The 16,744-nt window shown below is 42.1% G+C and overlaps 1 protein-coding gene across 1 annotated transcript; it reads right to left on the reverse strand.

The window, feature by feature from the left end:
* On the reverse strand, window positions 7,918–9,663 carry LOC100514628 (olfactory receptor 7D4-like). The gene is made up of 2 exons (XM_021085512.1): window positions 9,617–9,663; window positions 7,918–8,857 (listed from the first exon to the last, which is right to left on the reverse strand). Exon 2 carries the CDS (start codon window positions 8,839–8,841, stop codon window positions 7,918–7,920), a length of 924 nt encoding a protein of 307 aa, XP_020941171.1. The 5' UTR covers window positions 8,842–8,857; window positions 9,617–9,663.

The raw sequence follows: 16,744 nt of genomic DNA on the forward strand, positions 1-16,744 counted from the left end.
GATCTGCAGAGCCATCTGTTATGAACTTCATCCTTTCATGACATCATGAGGGAGAACTGTTCCAGCCTCCCTGGGACCCTGGGACATCACTTTGGGATCTCGTCCAACCTTAACTATCTGGGCTTCTCAGAGAGATAAAAGTAGTTTTATTATCCATTTAGCTGAGAGTAGCTAACTGAAAGAAATGACTACAGATCTAATTCTCATATCACGTGAAGATCTGTAGGGGTTCAAGGTATCGGGATGATGATCCATGAAAAAGATAAAACCATAGGGAGTGGTAGGCATAACTTTTGACATGTAATTCCTAGACTGGAAAGCATCTGGCAGAAGCCCTTCATAGCAGGTCTTTGAACAGGCTGCAGAAAGGAACTCCTGCACAGGGAGGGGACATATGTATCCAGGTGACATCTTTCAACAGCACAGGAAGTCACTGCATCAGAACAGTGCTTCAACCACAAGGACCAGGCTTGGGGTCCTTCTGGTTGAACCACTGAACCTGATAGGACCAGGCCCTGTCTCTTCAAGAAGTCACAGCATCCAGTGCAGATTTTCAGATTACACAAAGCAGGCTGATTCTAAATGGATAAAAATGTTCACATTGTGGCTGTTTTTTAAATAAGTGGACATGTGAATTTTTTTTTTATTTTTTATTTTCCCACTGTACAGCGAGGGGGTCAGGTTATCCTTACATGTATACATTACAATTACATTTTTCCCCCACCCTTTCTTCTGTTGCAACATGAGTATCTAGACAAAGTTCTCAATGCTATTCAGCAGGATATCCTTGTAAATCTATTCTAAATTGTGTCTGATAAGCCCAAGCTCCCGATCCCTCCCACTCCCTCCCCTTGTGAATTTTACACCTTGTATTTTTAGATTTTTGGATATTTAACATTTTTTATTAAGGTATAGTTGATTTATAATGGGCCAATTTCTGCTGTACAGCAAAGTGACCCAGTCATACATATGTGTATGTCGGTGTGTGTGTGTGTGTATATATATATATATATATTTTATTACTTTCCACATGGTCTGTCCCAGGAGATTGGTTATAATTCCCTGTGCTATACAATAGAACCTAGTGGTTTACCCGCTCTAAATGTAATCATTTGCATCCACTAACCCCAAACTCCTGGTCATCACACTCCCTGCCCTCTTCCCCTTGGCAACCAAGTCTGTTCTCTAGGTCTGTGAGTCTGTCTCTGTTTTGCAGGTAAATTCATTTTTACCATATTTTAGAGTCCATATAAAACTGATGTCATATAGTATTTGTCTTTCTCTTTCTGACTTAACTTAGTATGAGAATCTCTAGTCAGATCCATGCTGCTGCAAATACACATTATTTCCTCCTTTTTATGGATGAGTTGTATTCCATTGTATATATGTCCCTGGTTCCTTTTTAGATTGAAATGTATTCACATACAAGAAACATTAACACCCCTGCCCCACTCCCCCTCCCCAGAATCTAGGACTCTCTAGTCCCCTTTCTGTCTCTATGAATTTGATGAATCCAGTTATTCAACTAAGTGGAACCCTATAAATATTCATCAAGTTAGACTATCTCCTTTTTGGCATTTCAATACCTGGACTTCTGATATCCTCTTTCTTTCCTAATGTGCTACAACCACCACCGTCAATGTCTCAATAGATGAAAGTCCAATAGTTCAGTTGTTCAGGCCTCAAACCCTGGAGACATTTTGACTCATCACTTTCTCACATACCAATATGCTGACTTATAAAGAATCCTCTTCCTCTGGCTTCAAAATAAAGCCCAACTGACAGACTTCCTTGCACCCTAGAATTGAACCAGGAAGCCAGAATCATCTCTTTATTTTTTTTTTTTTTTTTTTTTTTTTTTTTTTTTTTGCTATTTATTAAGCCGCTCTCGGGGCATACGGAGGTTCCCAGGCTAGGGGTTGAATCAGAGCTGCAGCAGCCAGCCTATGCCAGAGCCACAGCAACACTGGATCCAAGCCATATCTGCAAACTACACCACGGCTCACGGAAATGCCAGATCATTAACTCACTGAGCAATGCCATGGACTGAACCTGCAACCTCATCATTCCTACTTGGATTCGTTCACAACTGCGCCATTATGGGAACACCCAGAATCATCTCTAAAAACCAGGCACGATGTCCTGCTATGGCACAGTGGGTTAAGGATCCAGCTTTGCTACAGCTACAGCATAAGTCACAACTATTGCTCTGATTCAGCCCCTGGCCTGGGAAATCCCACATGCAGCAATTCCAGCCAAAAAAAGAAAATAACACTGCTAAGGTAGGTCATGTAATGTTTCTGCTCAAGTCTCTGCAATGACTACCCATGTCACTCAAAATAAATGAAAGTAAAACCCCTTCAGTGACAGGTGAAGCCTCATGTGACCAGCCCAATACATGTCTACCTCTTCTCTTGTGCTCCCCTCACTTTCTGATCCAGCTACATTCCACCCCCACATTGCTCCACACCCAGGGCAAACTCCCGCCTCAGGGTCTTTGTATTAACCTTACCCTCTGATTGGGGCACTCTATCACCAGATACTACTCACCTAAGCCATTCACTATCCTCACAAAAGTAACTTTCTTGGAGTTCCCGTCATGGCATAGTTGAAAATAATCCAACAAAGAACCATGAGGTTGTGGGCTCAATCCCTGGCCTTCCCCAGTGGGTTAAGGATCTGGCATTGTCCTGAGCTGTGGTATATGTCACAAATGTGGTGCTGTGGCTGTGGCATTGGATGGCAGCGGTAGCTCCAATTCCACCCCTAACCTGGGAATCTCCATATGCCATTGTCACAGACCTAAAAAGGAAAAAATAAAATAAAGTTAATTTCTCTGTGAGGTATAAAAGATCATCCTTTTTATTGGGACAAATTGCCCTCTCCAGGCTCCTGATCCTCTTTACCCCGCAGTGGGTGAGTCTAAATCAAACACAGGCACATAGTAAATCCTCAGTAAAAATAGGTTTGATAAGCTGAATAAATGAATGTGATTCTGAATAGGCTACCAGTCACATTGTCTCTTGACCCCAGTTGACTGCTCCAAGGGGGAAAGAGCACATGATTGTACCAATCAGAATCCTTTCCTGAGATTTGTTAAACACCTCAACAGCTAAAATACATCCAGTGGCTCTTTGGTAGTGAAGCTACCAGGTGGGAGCAGTGACGGCTGCTGGCTTCCATGTCTCTTCCCATGTGGGGGTGGCCAGTCTGAAAAGATAAAGCTAATGCTTTGTCAGGAGAAGTATGATGACAAACTTAGGAATGTGGGCTGAATGTCAGAGTTCCTGCCTAGAGTCCATCCCAATCTCAATCTTTTTGAAAAATGTAGAGAAAATACTTTTTTAAAATGTTGTCAGGAGTACCAATTGGGGCTCACCAGGTAAGAAAACTGACTAGTATCCATAAGGATGGGGATTCAATCCTCAGCCTCCTTAAGTGGGTTAAGAAACCAACATTGCTGCAAGCTTCAGCATAGGTCGCAGATGGTGCTTGGATCGGGCTTTGCTGTGGCTGTGTCATAGGCCAGCAGTTGCAGCTCCAATTCAACCCCTGGACTGTGAACTTCCATATGCCACAAGTACAGCCCCGAAAAGAAAAAATTAAAAAAAATTTTTGTCAAGATACCATATCATACACATAAAACAAGAAGAACATTCTCTCTCTATCTCTCTCTTTTCTTTCTTTCTTTTTTTTTTGGGGGGGGGTGCACCCACAGCATATGGATGTTCCCAGACCAGGGAACTGTAGCAAGCCAGATCCATAACCCACTGCACCAGGCTGAGGGTCAAACCCATGCCTCTGCAGCAACCCGAGCTGCTGAAGTTGGATTCTTAACCCACTGCTCCACAGAGGGATCTGAACAGTCTTCATATTTGATGTGTTTGTTTATGACTGTAGTATGATTTTCATTCCATCTCATCCAGAGTTAAACACACACCCAAACTAAGGTGAATAACGTCAACATTTGAGAGGGTATTTGCGGGAAAATCATGCCACACTTGATATAACTGCTGCAAATATGGTGTTGAGAATTAATGGAATGGCTGTAAAAAAATATTGCCCCAGATAGACCTTTATGGTTTGCAAATAAGAAAGAAAATTAAATAGGAATTACTGAGGAGATCGTTGAGGACAAACTAATAGAAAAACATTAAAAGGAAAGGCATCAGTGCTTTGCGAAGACAAGAACTGAAGCCTGTCCTTTAGTATCACAAAAGACTCAGGACGTTTAAATGCACAACATTCTCCCTTGGGCATCACAATGCCACTTAGTTCTGAGGCCAGTGGCCCATCACGCACAAGGGGCTCCTCAACAGAGATGAAGGCCATGGAGCTTCTCTGGGGAGAATGGATCACATCACAACTGAGGTAGACTGCCAGGCTTGTCCCATTGTACCAGGAGACCACAGAGCGGGGAGGCCCACAGGTGGAGAAGACTTTCTATTTTCCCTCATAGAGGACATTCTCACTAAAGAGGAGACAATTTGAAAGTAAGAGAAAAAGATTCCAGTGAGGGGAAACACACCCAGCAAGGAAGTTGTCACAGATAAGTGGATGGTATTAATGCTGATCACTATGGCTCCCTCGTTCAGATGTTGCCTGCCTGGTGGAATCCTCCAGAAGAGGGAAAAGTAGGATGTCCCTTGTGAGGAAGTATGTGGGCCACACAGAGAAGAAGGGGAAACAAGATGGCAAAGCCTTTAAGATAAAATGCAAAGCATGTCTGTGGGTGTGAGCTCATGTATACATGCTTTTTCCTTTTCATATCTTTTTTTAATTATTTGGTGACACTCCTGGAATGCAGAAGTTCTTGGGCCAGTGATCAAACTAGTTCCACTGCCGTGACCCAAACCACAAAAGTGACAAGACTGGATCCTTAATTTTTTGAGGCACCAGAGAACTCCCATAACTGCTCTTGAGTGGAAATGTGTTGTGTTGAAAAACAGAAACAGACTCACAGACATAGAGAATAGATTGTGATTACCAAGGGGAAAGGGGGCAGGAGTGTGATGGATGGGGAGTTTGGGGCTGGTAGATACAAACTGTTACCCTTGAAATGGATAAGCATTGAGGTCCTACTGTATAGCACAGGGAACTATATGAACTCTCTTTGGGTAGAACATGATGGAAGAACATAGGAGAAAAAGAATATATATATGTATATGACTGGATCAATGTGCTGTGTACCAGAAATTGAAAAAATTCTAAATCAACTATACTTTAATTAAAAAATCAGCACCTAGAAATTATCATACTAAGTGAAGGGACTCAGACAGAGAAAAACAAATACTGTATGCTATCATATAGTTTGAATTTAAAAAATTATATAAGTGAATTTATTTACAAAACAGAGACAGAAGCACAGACCTTGAAAACAAAGGTATGGTTACCAAAGGGGAAGGATGAGAAAGGAGGGATGGATTGGGGGTTTGGGAAGGGCAAAGGAAAATCTACACAATGTTTTCTGTTTTGTAAATACGTTCGGGGCAGGGCAGGGCTGTGCCCATGGCCTGTAGAAGTTCATGGGCCATGGAATGATCATACACCACAGCAGTGACCCAAGCCGCTACAGTGACAATGTGAGATCCTCAACCTGCTGTGCCACAAGAGAACTACTCTACTATTATTTTAGATTCCACATAAGTGATATCACGTGGTATGTTACAGATATTAACTGTGAATGAGCAAAAAGGAACGCTCTAGGGTGATAGAAATGTTCTAGAACGACCTATAATGATCATTGAACAATGCTACACTAACCAAAACAATAGAATTTATCATCTCAATGGCTGAACTTCATGGTATATAAATTATCCCTCAAGAAATCTATTAATAAATTTTAAAAAGTCTTTTTCTAGAATTATCCAAGGAGTATTGAAAACCTGTATCTTTGTTATCAACATTCTTTATGACACACCAGTATTTTTATGGTGGCCACTGTTTACTGCAATCACATTTACCTCTTTAGTCCCCAGTTGTGTTTGTATGAAGCAGATGATAAATACATTATGGATTAAACTTAGTGGAATCAAGTTGAGTTAAAGCCACACTGAATATGTTATTCCTACCTAACAAGTTATGATTTTGCAGGAATTTGGAGATCTTTGTATATACCCAATACTTGTTTGTTTCTGTGTCTGCTTGGTTTTGCCCCAGAAGTCCTTGGTATCATTCATGGTATCATTTTCTCTTCATGGTCTTTATCACCTGTCTTAGCTTTGGTTCAACAGAAGCAGATGCCCAGCCAAGGATTCACGTGTAAGCACTTTATTGGAAGGAGTAAGGACCATGAAACATGGGTTAGAGTGAGGAGAAGTGATACAGGGAAGAGAGTACATCCAATCAAGCTTAACTTAAGTCATCCCCCACACGAGTGAGCAGAGTTTTCATCCTGTAGGGAAATTCTAGGAAATGGCACAACATCCAAAGGTCAGAATTAACACACGACCAAAGGGTGAAGAAGATGGTATCCCCCATGACTCTCCATCAAGAGCTGTCCCTGGTGGGGCATAATTCACAGTCAGGTCTGCCATCAAGCATGCAAAAGGTCGGTTCCACCTGGTACTGACAGGGGCAGTCAGGCCAGATTGCAATGGACATGGGGAAGGGATCCCAGGGGAAGTAGGGGAAATGTTGACAGATTCTGCCACCCATCTTTCACTGCAGACTCAATTCTATCAATAGTCTTCTCACAAGTTGAATTACTTTCTGAATACATTCCACACGTGTGTAACTACCACTCCTAGTGGCACCTCCAGAACGTTCCCTCGCCTAAAATCATCCATGTAACAAAATGTTTTATTCATCTATTATATCCATTATTAGATGTCAGAAACTTGGTGTGCATCTGAATACTGCCCTGATGGGAAATAAATGTCCAATGAAACAAGAAAAGGAAAGAGGAAGAGGAAGAAGGAAGGCAAAGAATGAAGCAGTGTGGATTTCCCATCATGGCACAGCATTCATGGACCCAAATAGGATCCATGAGGATGTGTGTTTGATCCCTGGCCTCACTTAGTGTTTTCATGATATGGCATTGCTGTGAGATGAGGTGTAGGTCACAGAGGCCTCCTGGATCCCACCTTTGTTGTGGCTGCAGTGTACTCTGGCAGCTACATCTCTATTTCAATCCCTAGCTGGGGATATTCTGTATACACAGGAAGCCCAAAAAAGACAATGAAGCAGTGTTTGAGAGTTTTCTTACACAATATATAGCTATCAATCAACTGAACAAGCTGGCACTCAAAACTATATTCCCACTCTTTTTTTTTTTTTTTTGGCTTTTTTGGACCACACCCATGGCTTATGGAAGTTTCCAGTATACGGGTGAAATCAGAGATGCAACTGCCAGCCTACACCACAGTCACAGCAATGCCAGATCTGAACTGCATCTGTGACTTAAACCACAGCTCACACAATGCAGCATCCTTATCACACTGATCAAGGCAGGGATGGAACCCTCGTCCTTGGGTCTTAACCCTCTGGCCAAGACAGGAACAGCTTGCATGTAATAGTTTTGATTCTCTCAGAAGCTGATACTGAACCAAGGTTGCATCTTCAAGCACTTTATATGAAGGAGCAAGGAACATGGGTGGGAGAGAGGAGAAGTGAACACAGGGAAGAAAACACACTCAGTCAATCAGTCCATGAGAATGACTGCAAAATGCTGAAGAAACATGGAATATATGGACAAGATATAAAGGAGAAATGTCAAAAGGGAATTGCTGAGAGGGCTGTTTGAGAAACACCAATCCAAAAACAAAGACATGTTAAGTCACACATGCTTTACAAAAAGAAGTCAAGCAGGTTTTGAGGGGAGAAAAGAAACAAGATATTGAACTTTGTATCATTTGTCTTTTGAGCCCACCATGTTCACTTAGTTCTGAGGCCAGTGGCCCATCACTAGCAAGGGACTCAGCTGAGGAGCCTTCCCAAGGCCCCCTTCACATCCTTGTTCCTCAGGCTGTATATGAAAGGGTTCAGCATGGGAGAGACCACGGTGTACATCACTGAGGCAATGGAGATTCTATGGGGAGAATGGGTAACAGCAGAAGTGAGGTAGACCCCTAGACTCGTCCCATAGAACAAGGAGACCACAGAGAGGTGAGACCCACAGGTGGAAAAGGCTTTGTACTTGCCCTCAGTGGATGCCATTTTCATTAAGGAGGAGACAATCTGAGAGTAAGAAAAGAGGATCCCAGTGAGAGGAAGCATACACAGCAGGGCAGTGGCCACATACATACAGACCTCATTGATGAAGGTGTCTGAGCAGGCCACCTTGAGAATCTGATCCAGTTCACAGGAGAAATGTGGGATTTCAGTGCCTACACAGAATGTCAGCTGCATCAACAGTAGAAGATGAACAAGAGCAACACAGAAAAAGACAAACCAACACATCAGAACCAGGAGGACACAGAGGCGGGCATTCATGATGACCATGTAGTGCAAGGGGTGGCAGATGGCCACAAACCGGTCATAAGCCATCACGGCCAGGAGGAAATTGTCCATTCCAGCAAAAACGACAAAAAAATACACCTGGGTGAGGCATCCTATGTAGGAGATGTCTTTGGTGTGTGCCTGGATGTTCACTAGCATCTTTGGGACAGTGGTAGAGACGAAACAGATGTCAACAAAAGACAGGTTGGAGAGGAAGAAGTACATGGGGGTGTGGAGGCGGGAGTCTGAACTGACAGCCAGGATGATGAGCAGGTTCCCAAGCAGGGAGACCAGGTACATGGATAAGAAGAGCCCAAAGACTAAGGGCTGCAGTTCAGGGTCATCTGAGAGACCCAGGAGGAGGAACAGTTTTGATACTCCTGTGTGGTTTCCTGCTTCCATGTAGCTGGTGTGCCTGCTGGGGAAGGAGGCAAAAGCAACTTTCAGTGAACAGCCAACTGGCACCTGAGGTAGCCACCACCTTTTGTTCCACCTTTTCATGGACATCCTGCACCCCCTCTTTGTCCCTCCATTACCAGTGATTCTCTCATTCAAGGGGTAGCCCATTTCCATTTTAAATGTGTGTAATTATTCAGACATTAATTAAGAAGAAATCACTCTCTCTCTTTTTATCACCCACGCAACAGGTACAAATTCTCCTGTTCAAATTGATAAACATAAACCAATTTCTTCTCAGATAACACCCCTCCAAAATGATTGAAGACATTTGAGTCCTTTTCTTCAATAATCTCCACATATCCCTTGTTCAAAGAAGTCTTTTCGTGGTGATTAAGTCATGGATTTTCACTTCCAACAACCTCAAGTCTATGATCTGATTTGATGTCACAGTTAACTCTCACTTACCTTTTTTTAATTCTAAAACTGATATTTTTTATTATTGGCATTGCCCCAATACCTTTTCTTCCTACTGTACAGCATAGTGACCAAGTTACTCATACATGTATAGATTCATTTTTCTCTCATTATCCAGCCCCATCATAAGTGATCAGACATAGTTCTCAGTGCTTAACAGCAGGATCTCATTGCTCATTGTGGGTCCTCTCATTACATCCTTTGTGAGGTCTGAACATGCCTTTGTACATGGTGAGATCTCAATATATGATAGCTATTATTAGTATCATTATTCATCCATTTTTAAGATAATTATTGTTGATACATAAATCTCCCACTGTATAGTACAGAATTGCTGTTTAGAACATGTGATCTTAGAAGTTCTCTGATAGCCCAGCAGTTAAGTATTCATCATTATCAATGCTGTTGCACGGGTTCAGAAAGTAAAACAAGAAAATGGGATCTTGAGTCAGTCTTCCTTGAATAGAATTTTGGTCCACCAGCTTCCATCTGTGTGACCTCAAGACAAAGTTATTTAATCTTTCTCAGGGCAGATGCCTCATCTCTACTGTGGGGGTAACATTCCATAGACTATAAGACTAATGAGTGAGTTAAGTGGGATGATACAATTTTTCTAGTGTGATTCTTCTGACACATACAGCAGACACTTCATCAATGAGAACTTGTTCAAAAAAATAAATTTGTCTTACGAAGTCTCTATCAGTGATCAACATTCCCCTTGAACAAGGATGGCCATCATAAATGGAATTCCAGGAGTTCCCGTAATGGCTCATCGGTTAACAAATCCGACTAGCCACCATGAGGTTGTGGGTTTGATTCCTGGCTTTACTCAGTGGATTAAGGATCCGGCATTGCTCTGAGCTGCTGTGTAGGTTACAGAGAAGGCTTGGATCGCACATTGTTGTTGCTCTGGTGTAGTCCAGCAGCAACAGCTCCAACTCCACCGCTAGACTGGGAACCTCCACATGCCATGGGAGCGGCCCTAGAAAAGGCAGAAGTACCATAACAAAATGGAATTCCAATTGCAAACACAACAGGACTGTTACCTCTCTGGACTGCTGTGTAGCATTTCTACTTAGTGATGATCCATCCTTATGGCTCTTGCTTTCAGGTACCAGCTGACAGGTGCATTCTTCCAAGAGGAGGGAAAGCATATAAACTCATAGATAAGAAGAGGAAACAAATCACAAAACTTTAAAAATAAAATCAAAATGTATGAGAATTTGAGCTCATTAGTTCATGCTCAGAAGTAGAAATGTACTGCAGTAAAAATCAGTGGAGTTCACTACAAAATAAGAGAAAGTTTTGATTAAAAAAAATATTCAAAGCTCCTATAGATCAAACCACCCTAAAAATTGAAAGGCCAATTTCAGATGAAAATAAATGTATGCATTCTCCATAGTAAAAATGTTTGGCATTAGCAATGCTGAGAGAATGAAAAAATGAGGAAAGAAAAACCATTGAGGGATAATTGGCTCTGGGGAGGTGTGTGGGAGAGGGCTCTCTGAAATATGAATATTGAACTGTGAGAGGGAAGATGGGTGATTGTAAATCAGAGGAGATAGGGGAAGGACAAGCATGTTGGGCTGAGAGAACAGAGTTCACACTTGCCCTGTGGGTTGGTGAGCTTGGTAAGGGCAGGTTGTTGAAGGTAGTTGAGAAGCCAGTGAGATGGAGAACAGAGGGTGAGGGTCAGGAGGACAGAGGGTGAAGTCCACAAGTGGAGCTTCCTGTACTATTCTTTTTCTTTAACATTTTATTCTTGTCCCACTGGGAGTGGTGTGGGTGGAATGAACTTTTGAAAAAAATATATTCTTGTTCTATCACTTTTTGGATGCACTCTCTTCATGTGGAAGTTCTAGGGTCAGGGATCAAACACGTGTCACAGCAGTGACCAGATCCTTAACCTCCTATGCCATAAGGAACTCCTTCCTGTGCTATTCTTGATGTTCTCTCATGTTGGTAATTCTGTATTTATTTGTGGGTCAGACGTTGTGACTGGCTTTGCTCACCAGGATCTTTCCAGGGACTTACAGGCTGCCTGGCACATAGCAGGTGCTCAATTCCTGCAAATGATAGACATGTAATAAAGGCTGAGACCAGGAGTTCCCATGTGGCTCAGTGGTTTGAGGATCCAGTATTGTCACTTCCATGGCTTGGGGTGAAGCTGTGGTGTGGGTTCAATACCTGGCCCATCATCTTCTGTAGGCCTCAAGTGCATACAAAAAGCAAAAAAAGATTGGAACCAAAGGGATAAATAATAACACAAAAAGGAAAATTTCAAGGTCATCACATGCTTGAACACTGAAACAAAATTGAGTATTCATATTATATAAAATGCATTCAAATCTCTTTTAGGAAAATTATATATCCTATACAAGTAATACCTAGTCTAAGAATGAAGAGCTGGCTCAGTACTAGGACCTTCACAGAATTCATCACCAAAATAGGTGGATGAAGAGAAAACATAGCTGAAATCACACTGGAAACTGCATTTGAGGAAACGTAAGTGGCAGTACTGACCCTTGAGAGCCAGGACAGAGCCTCTCACTAAGGCAGGAAACCAAGGACAATTTCTTAACCTAATACAAAATGCTTTGATAACAGCTATGTCCAGCCGGATATTGCATACCACATGCTTAAAATATGTGCAGTAAATTTATGAACAGGGTAAGGCAGATTAGTCTAACATCAATATGTCAATAGTCTCCAGAATATTTAAGGAGACTGGTTCAATGAGAACAGGGACTGTGTGAATACAGAGTATCAGAAAGAGTTACATTAACTGTAGCTGATATTGTGGACACTCAAGTGAGACAACAGCAATCAATACAAAACCATTAAGTGCTAACAGTACTGCACACTAGGTGCAGAATACAACAGGAGTTCCCTGATGGCTTGGAAGGTAAAAGATCTGCCTTTGTCACTGTTGTGGCTTTGGTTACTGCTGTGGCTCAGGTGCCATCCTCAGCCTACGAACTTCTCCATGTCACGAGTGTGACCAAAACAAACCAACCAGCTGAGTGGAATAATCCAATCACATGAGTAATAAATCCAACCATACCTTGTGCATATTCAATCTCCACTGACTACTTGATGAATAAATGATTGGACACAGGCAATCCAACAGGAGCCTGTGATTGTGGAGGAGTAGGGCAGGGGTGTAGACCCAGGAGAAAAATTATTGGAGAGAAGCTCTAGATTCCATGAAGAAAGAGAAAAAAAAAACGCAAGAGCTGGAAAAGACTTGTTTCCACAGAAACTAAAGCACCTTCAAAGTACAGGGACTTCACTGTCATGGAATAAATGAATATGGGACTTCACATATCACTGTTCTAGAGGATAAGCCCAGCTCCCCTTTTCTCCCCTCTTTTCTTTCTTACTACCCCAACCCTTCCTGGAACCTTCTTTCCAAAAGTTATCCCTACAGCCTTCTGTTTTCCGGGGACTGTCCTTGGGAAGCCCAGTTCTGTTTGCACTTGGCTGGGCTCAGAGAATTATAGGAAAGGGGCATTGGGCACATGTCTCAAGTTGCCAGCATCTCAAGGGGTGGATTCCCAGAGGTGCTCATTAAATAAACTTTTCCATTGTCTTTCCATCCTACAAACAATGCCACTCCTTTGGGGCACAGACATGAGAGAGTGGAAGTTTTTCAGCCAAAATGGACAATTTTCAGCCAGCAGCCTTGGAGAGAGATGAATTTCCTTCCTCCAGAAGAAACTCTTCTTTCTTTGGTTTGGCTTTAAATGACAAGGTGTCCCCCAGAGAACATTTAATTTCTACATGTACCAGACCCAAGAACCACCTCTCTGGGATGCTCTGCCCTTGAAAACTCTTTGGAGATTTCATGAATTGCTTGTATCCACAATGTCATGGAGGCCAAGAGGTCCTTTCTGAAGAACAGCACAGTGGTTAATAGTTTCATTTTCTTCAAAGGACCTTCACAAGGAGGAGGAAAAGGAGTTCTCTTATTGAGCAGTGGGTTAAGGTTCTGGTGTTGTGGCTGCTGTAGCTTGGGTCACTGCTGTGGGGTGGGTTCCAAGCCTGGCCCAGGAATTTCCGTGTGCCCCAGGTGATGCCCCCCCAAAAAAGTGTACTGAACAATATTCCTTCATATTGGCTGGTACCATGGAAGCATTTGTTGATATTTGACAGGGCTCTAAATAACCCCAGGTAGAGTGGATTGAAGAGTTATTAAGGAAATCTAGCTGGCAAGTGTAAACTACATAAAAAGGTTGCCTGGGGGACTTCTCATCATGGCTCAGTGTTTAACCAATCCGTGTAGGAACCATGAGAGTCTGGGTTTGATCCCTGTTCTCGTTCAGTGCGTTAAGGATCTGACATTGCCCTGAGCTGTGGTGTAGGTTGCAGACATGGCTTGGATCCCTCATTGCTGTGGCTTTGGCATAGGCCTGCAGCAATAGCTCCAATTCAACCCCTGGCCTGGGAACCTCCATATGCTGCAGGAGAGGACCTAGAAAAGGAAAAAAGACAAAAAGAAAAAAAAGGTTGTCTGGGAAATGAAAGAGAGAGTAAGGTCTGGGTTGAAAGGAATAAAACTAAGGAAGAGGAGATCCCTGCTGTGGCACAAGCCCCAGCCCAGTATACTGGGTTGAGCTGCAGCACAGCTTGCAACAGCAGCTCAGATCTGATCCCTGGCCCTGGAACTCCAAATGTCACAGGACAGCCAAATAAATAAAAATAAATAAAATAAAATAAATAAAATAAGGGAGTGTAAAAAAATCAATAGATGATTAAGGATGACATTTCATTTAAAAGAGAATAATTATATCTGGTGCAGGCATTGGAATGCATACGCTATTCTGGATCCATAATTTGTAGGATGCAGTATTCCTTCTAAATCAAGGACAATCATGATGTGACATTCTCCCAATTTATAGAATGCATGGATCCATATATCAAGGGTTCAGAAGAGAAGCAGGCCCATTTACCATCACATACAATTTGGCATCTGTGCTCTTGTCTCTACTACTCTGGCCTCTGCAAGTTTAGAGGACTTGACTCTGTGAAGGGGACATACTTTCAGAGACAGTGGAAAAGGCCCATTGAACTTGAAGCTATGCTACTGCCTGGGACTTCAGGTCCTTTATGCCAAGAAGAGGAGTCACCCTCTGGGCAGGTGTGACTGACCCTTGACATCAATGTCATTTTGTGATCATGGCAGTGTGCAGGCACTGGTACTCTGCTGTGCCCAGTCAATGGCTGGGAGCTGCCAGGACCAATGTTAGTGAAAACACAGTGGTGGATCCAGATGGCTATGGGTCAGTTGTGCTCCCACAGCAAGAGATCTGAGTGCTGCAACCCTGGGAGAGGCAGCTTCCGTTAGCTGAGGAGAGTTCACAAAGACAGCTAAAGGATGGATGAGCTATCATAGGGCTGCACTGTCTGTACCTGGATGATAGTCTGAGGCAGAATACAGACAACAAAGTACAGCATTTACTGTAGTCTGAGCTATGGGGCCTTTGGGTCAACTTTATTTTAAAGTCAGATACAATCGTCTTATAACATTATATTTGTTTCAGGTATAAAAGGCATTCAATATAGGTGTACATGTCAAAGGGATTTCTATATATGTGTATATAATGGAAGGTATATAAATATAATGAAATACTACTCAGCCAAAAAAAATCAAGGAAGTTCTACCTCTTTGCTACAATATGAGTGGACCTAGAGGTTATTAATCCTGGTGAATAAGATAGATAAAGAATGACAAATACTGTATGTTATCACTTCCATGGGGAATCTAAAAAGTACATGAATAAATACAACATAAAGGAAACAAACTCACAGATACAAACATCAAACCATTGCGGAGAGGAAAGGCAGGAAGGGTGAGGTAAGGGTGGGGGATTTAGACTCATCAACTACTATGTATAAAACAATTCAGGAGTTCTCTCATGACTCATCAGGTTAAGGAGCCAACGTTGTCACTGCTGTGGCTCTGATTACAGCTGCGCTGTAGTTTTGGTACCTGGCCCAGGAACTTCCACAAGCCAGGGGCCCATCAACAAAAGAATAAGTAAAATCAAATAATCTACAAGGATATTTCACATAGCACAAACAACATGCCCAATGTTGTGTCACTTTTCAAAAATTTTAGTGGCGTATGGTTTCCTTACAATGTTGTGATAATTTCAGGTGTACATCAAAGGAGTCTGTTGTTCCATGGACATATAAACCCATTCTTTGGGGGGTTCTTTTCCCAAATAGGTTAATACAATAACTTTTTCCTAGATTGCCAGTTTAGTACAAAAGCATATCTATCAGGATAAAACATAAACACAATGCATCAGGCAAGGAACAGAGAAGGAGCTGCCACGCCCTCTCCCAGCACCATCCTTCCCCCATATGTCTGCAGGTTCACCAACCTGGAAGCTTTCTGAGCCCTGTCCTGGATTGTTATGGAGACATCATTACATGGGCAGAATTAATGACATCTTTGACCATGGGTGATTGATTCAATCATCAGACCCTCTCCCCTCATACAAGTTCCAAGGTGATAATAACTTTGTTATTATTTTTTAATGGCCACACCCATGGCCTGTGGAAATTCACAGGCCAGGGGTGGAATTCCAGCTGCAGCTGTGACCTCTGATGGCACAAAGCCAGATCCTTTAACCCACTGCACCAGGCCAGGGATTGAACCCACGCTTCTACAGGGACCCCAGCCACTCCAGTCAGATTCTTAACCCACGGCACCACAGCAGGTACTCCAAGGAAGTCATAACTTTAAATGAAGTATACTCTACAAAAAATATTGAATCACTGTGTTGAAATATGTTGTTATTATAAAATAATACTCTATACCAATTACACTTCAATTAAAATGGTGACCATCACAGCATGTCTAGTTACTTCCATAAACATACATGGCTAAAAATTGGATTTTTATGATGAGGTTTTCTTCAGATCTACTGTTTCACTAACTTTTATATATACAAAACAGTATTATGAGCCATAGTCCCTCAGGTGGACATTACTTCGTAAACTGGGCATTTGGTCATATTGACCACTTTTACACATGTAACCCACCCTCCACACCTTGCCTCTGGCGACCACCAATCTGCTTCCCATATTGATGAGATTTTTGTTTCATTCCACATAAAATGAGGTCATATGGTACTTTTCTGTCTCTAACGTACTTCGCTTAGCATAATACCCTCAAGATTCATTCCTGTTGTCACAAATGGCAGGATTTGCTTCCTTCTCCCAGCTGATTTATGTATGTATATACAATGAGGATTTATAATATATAAGGAATTATATATATAGATGTATATACAATGTGGATTTATAATATGTTAGGGAATTATACATATAAATATATATGCCAAATTTTCTTTGCCCATTTATCCATCAGTAAACACAGGTGTTTCCAAGTCTTGGCTATTATAATCAATGCTGCAATGAA

The sequence above is a fragment of the Sus scrofa genome, chromosome 2 (assembly GCF_000003025.6).
Source record: "Sus scrofa isolate TJ Tabasco breed Duroc chromosome 2, Sscrofa11.1, whole genome shotgun sequence".
In the NCBI taxonomy this organism is placed as follows: domain Eukaryota; kingdom Metazoa; phylum Chordata; class Mammalia; order Artiodactyla; family Suidae; genus Sus; species Sus scrofa.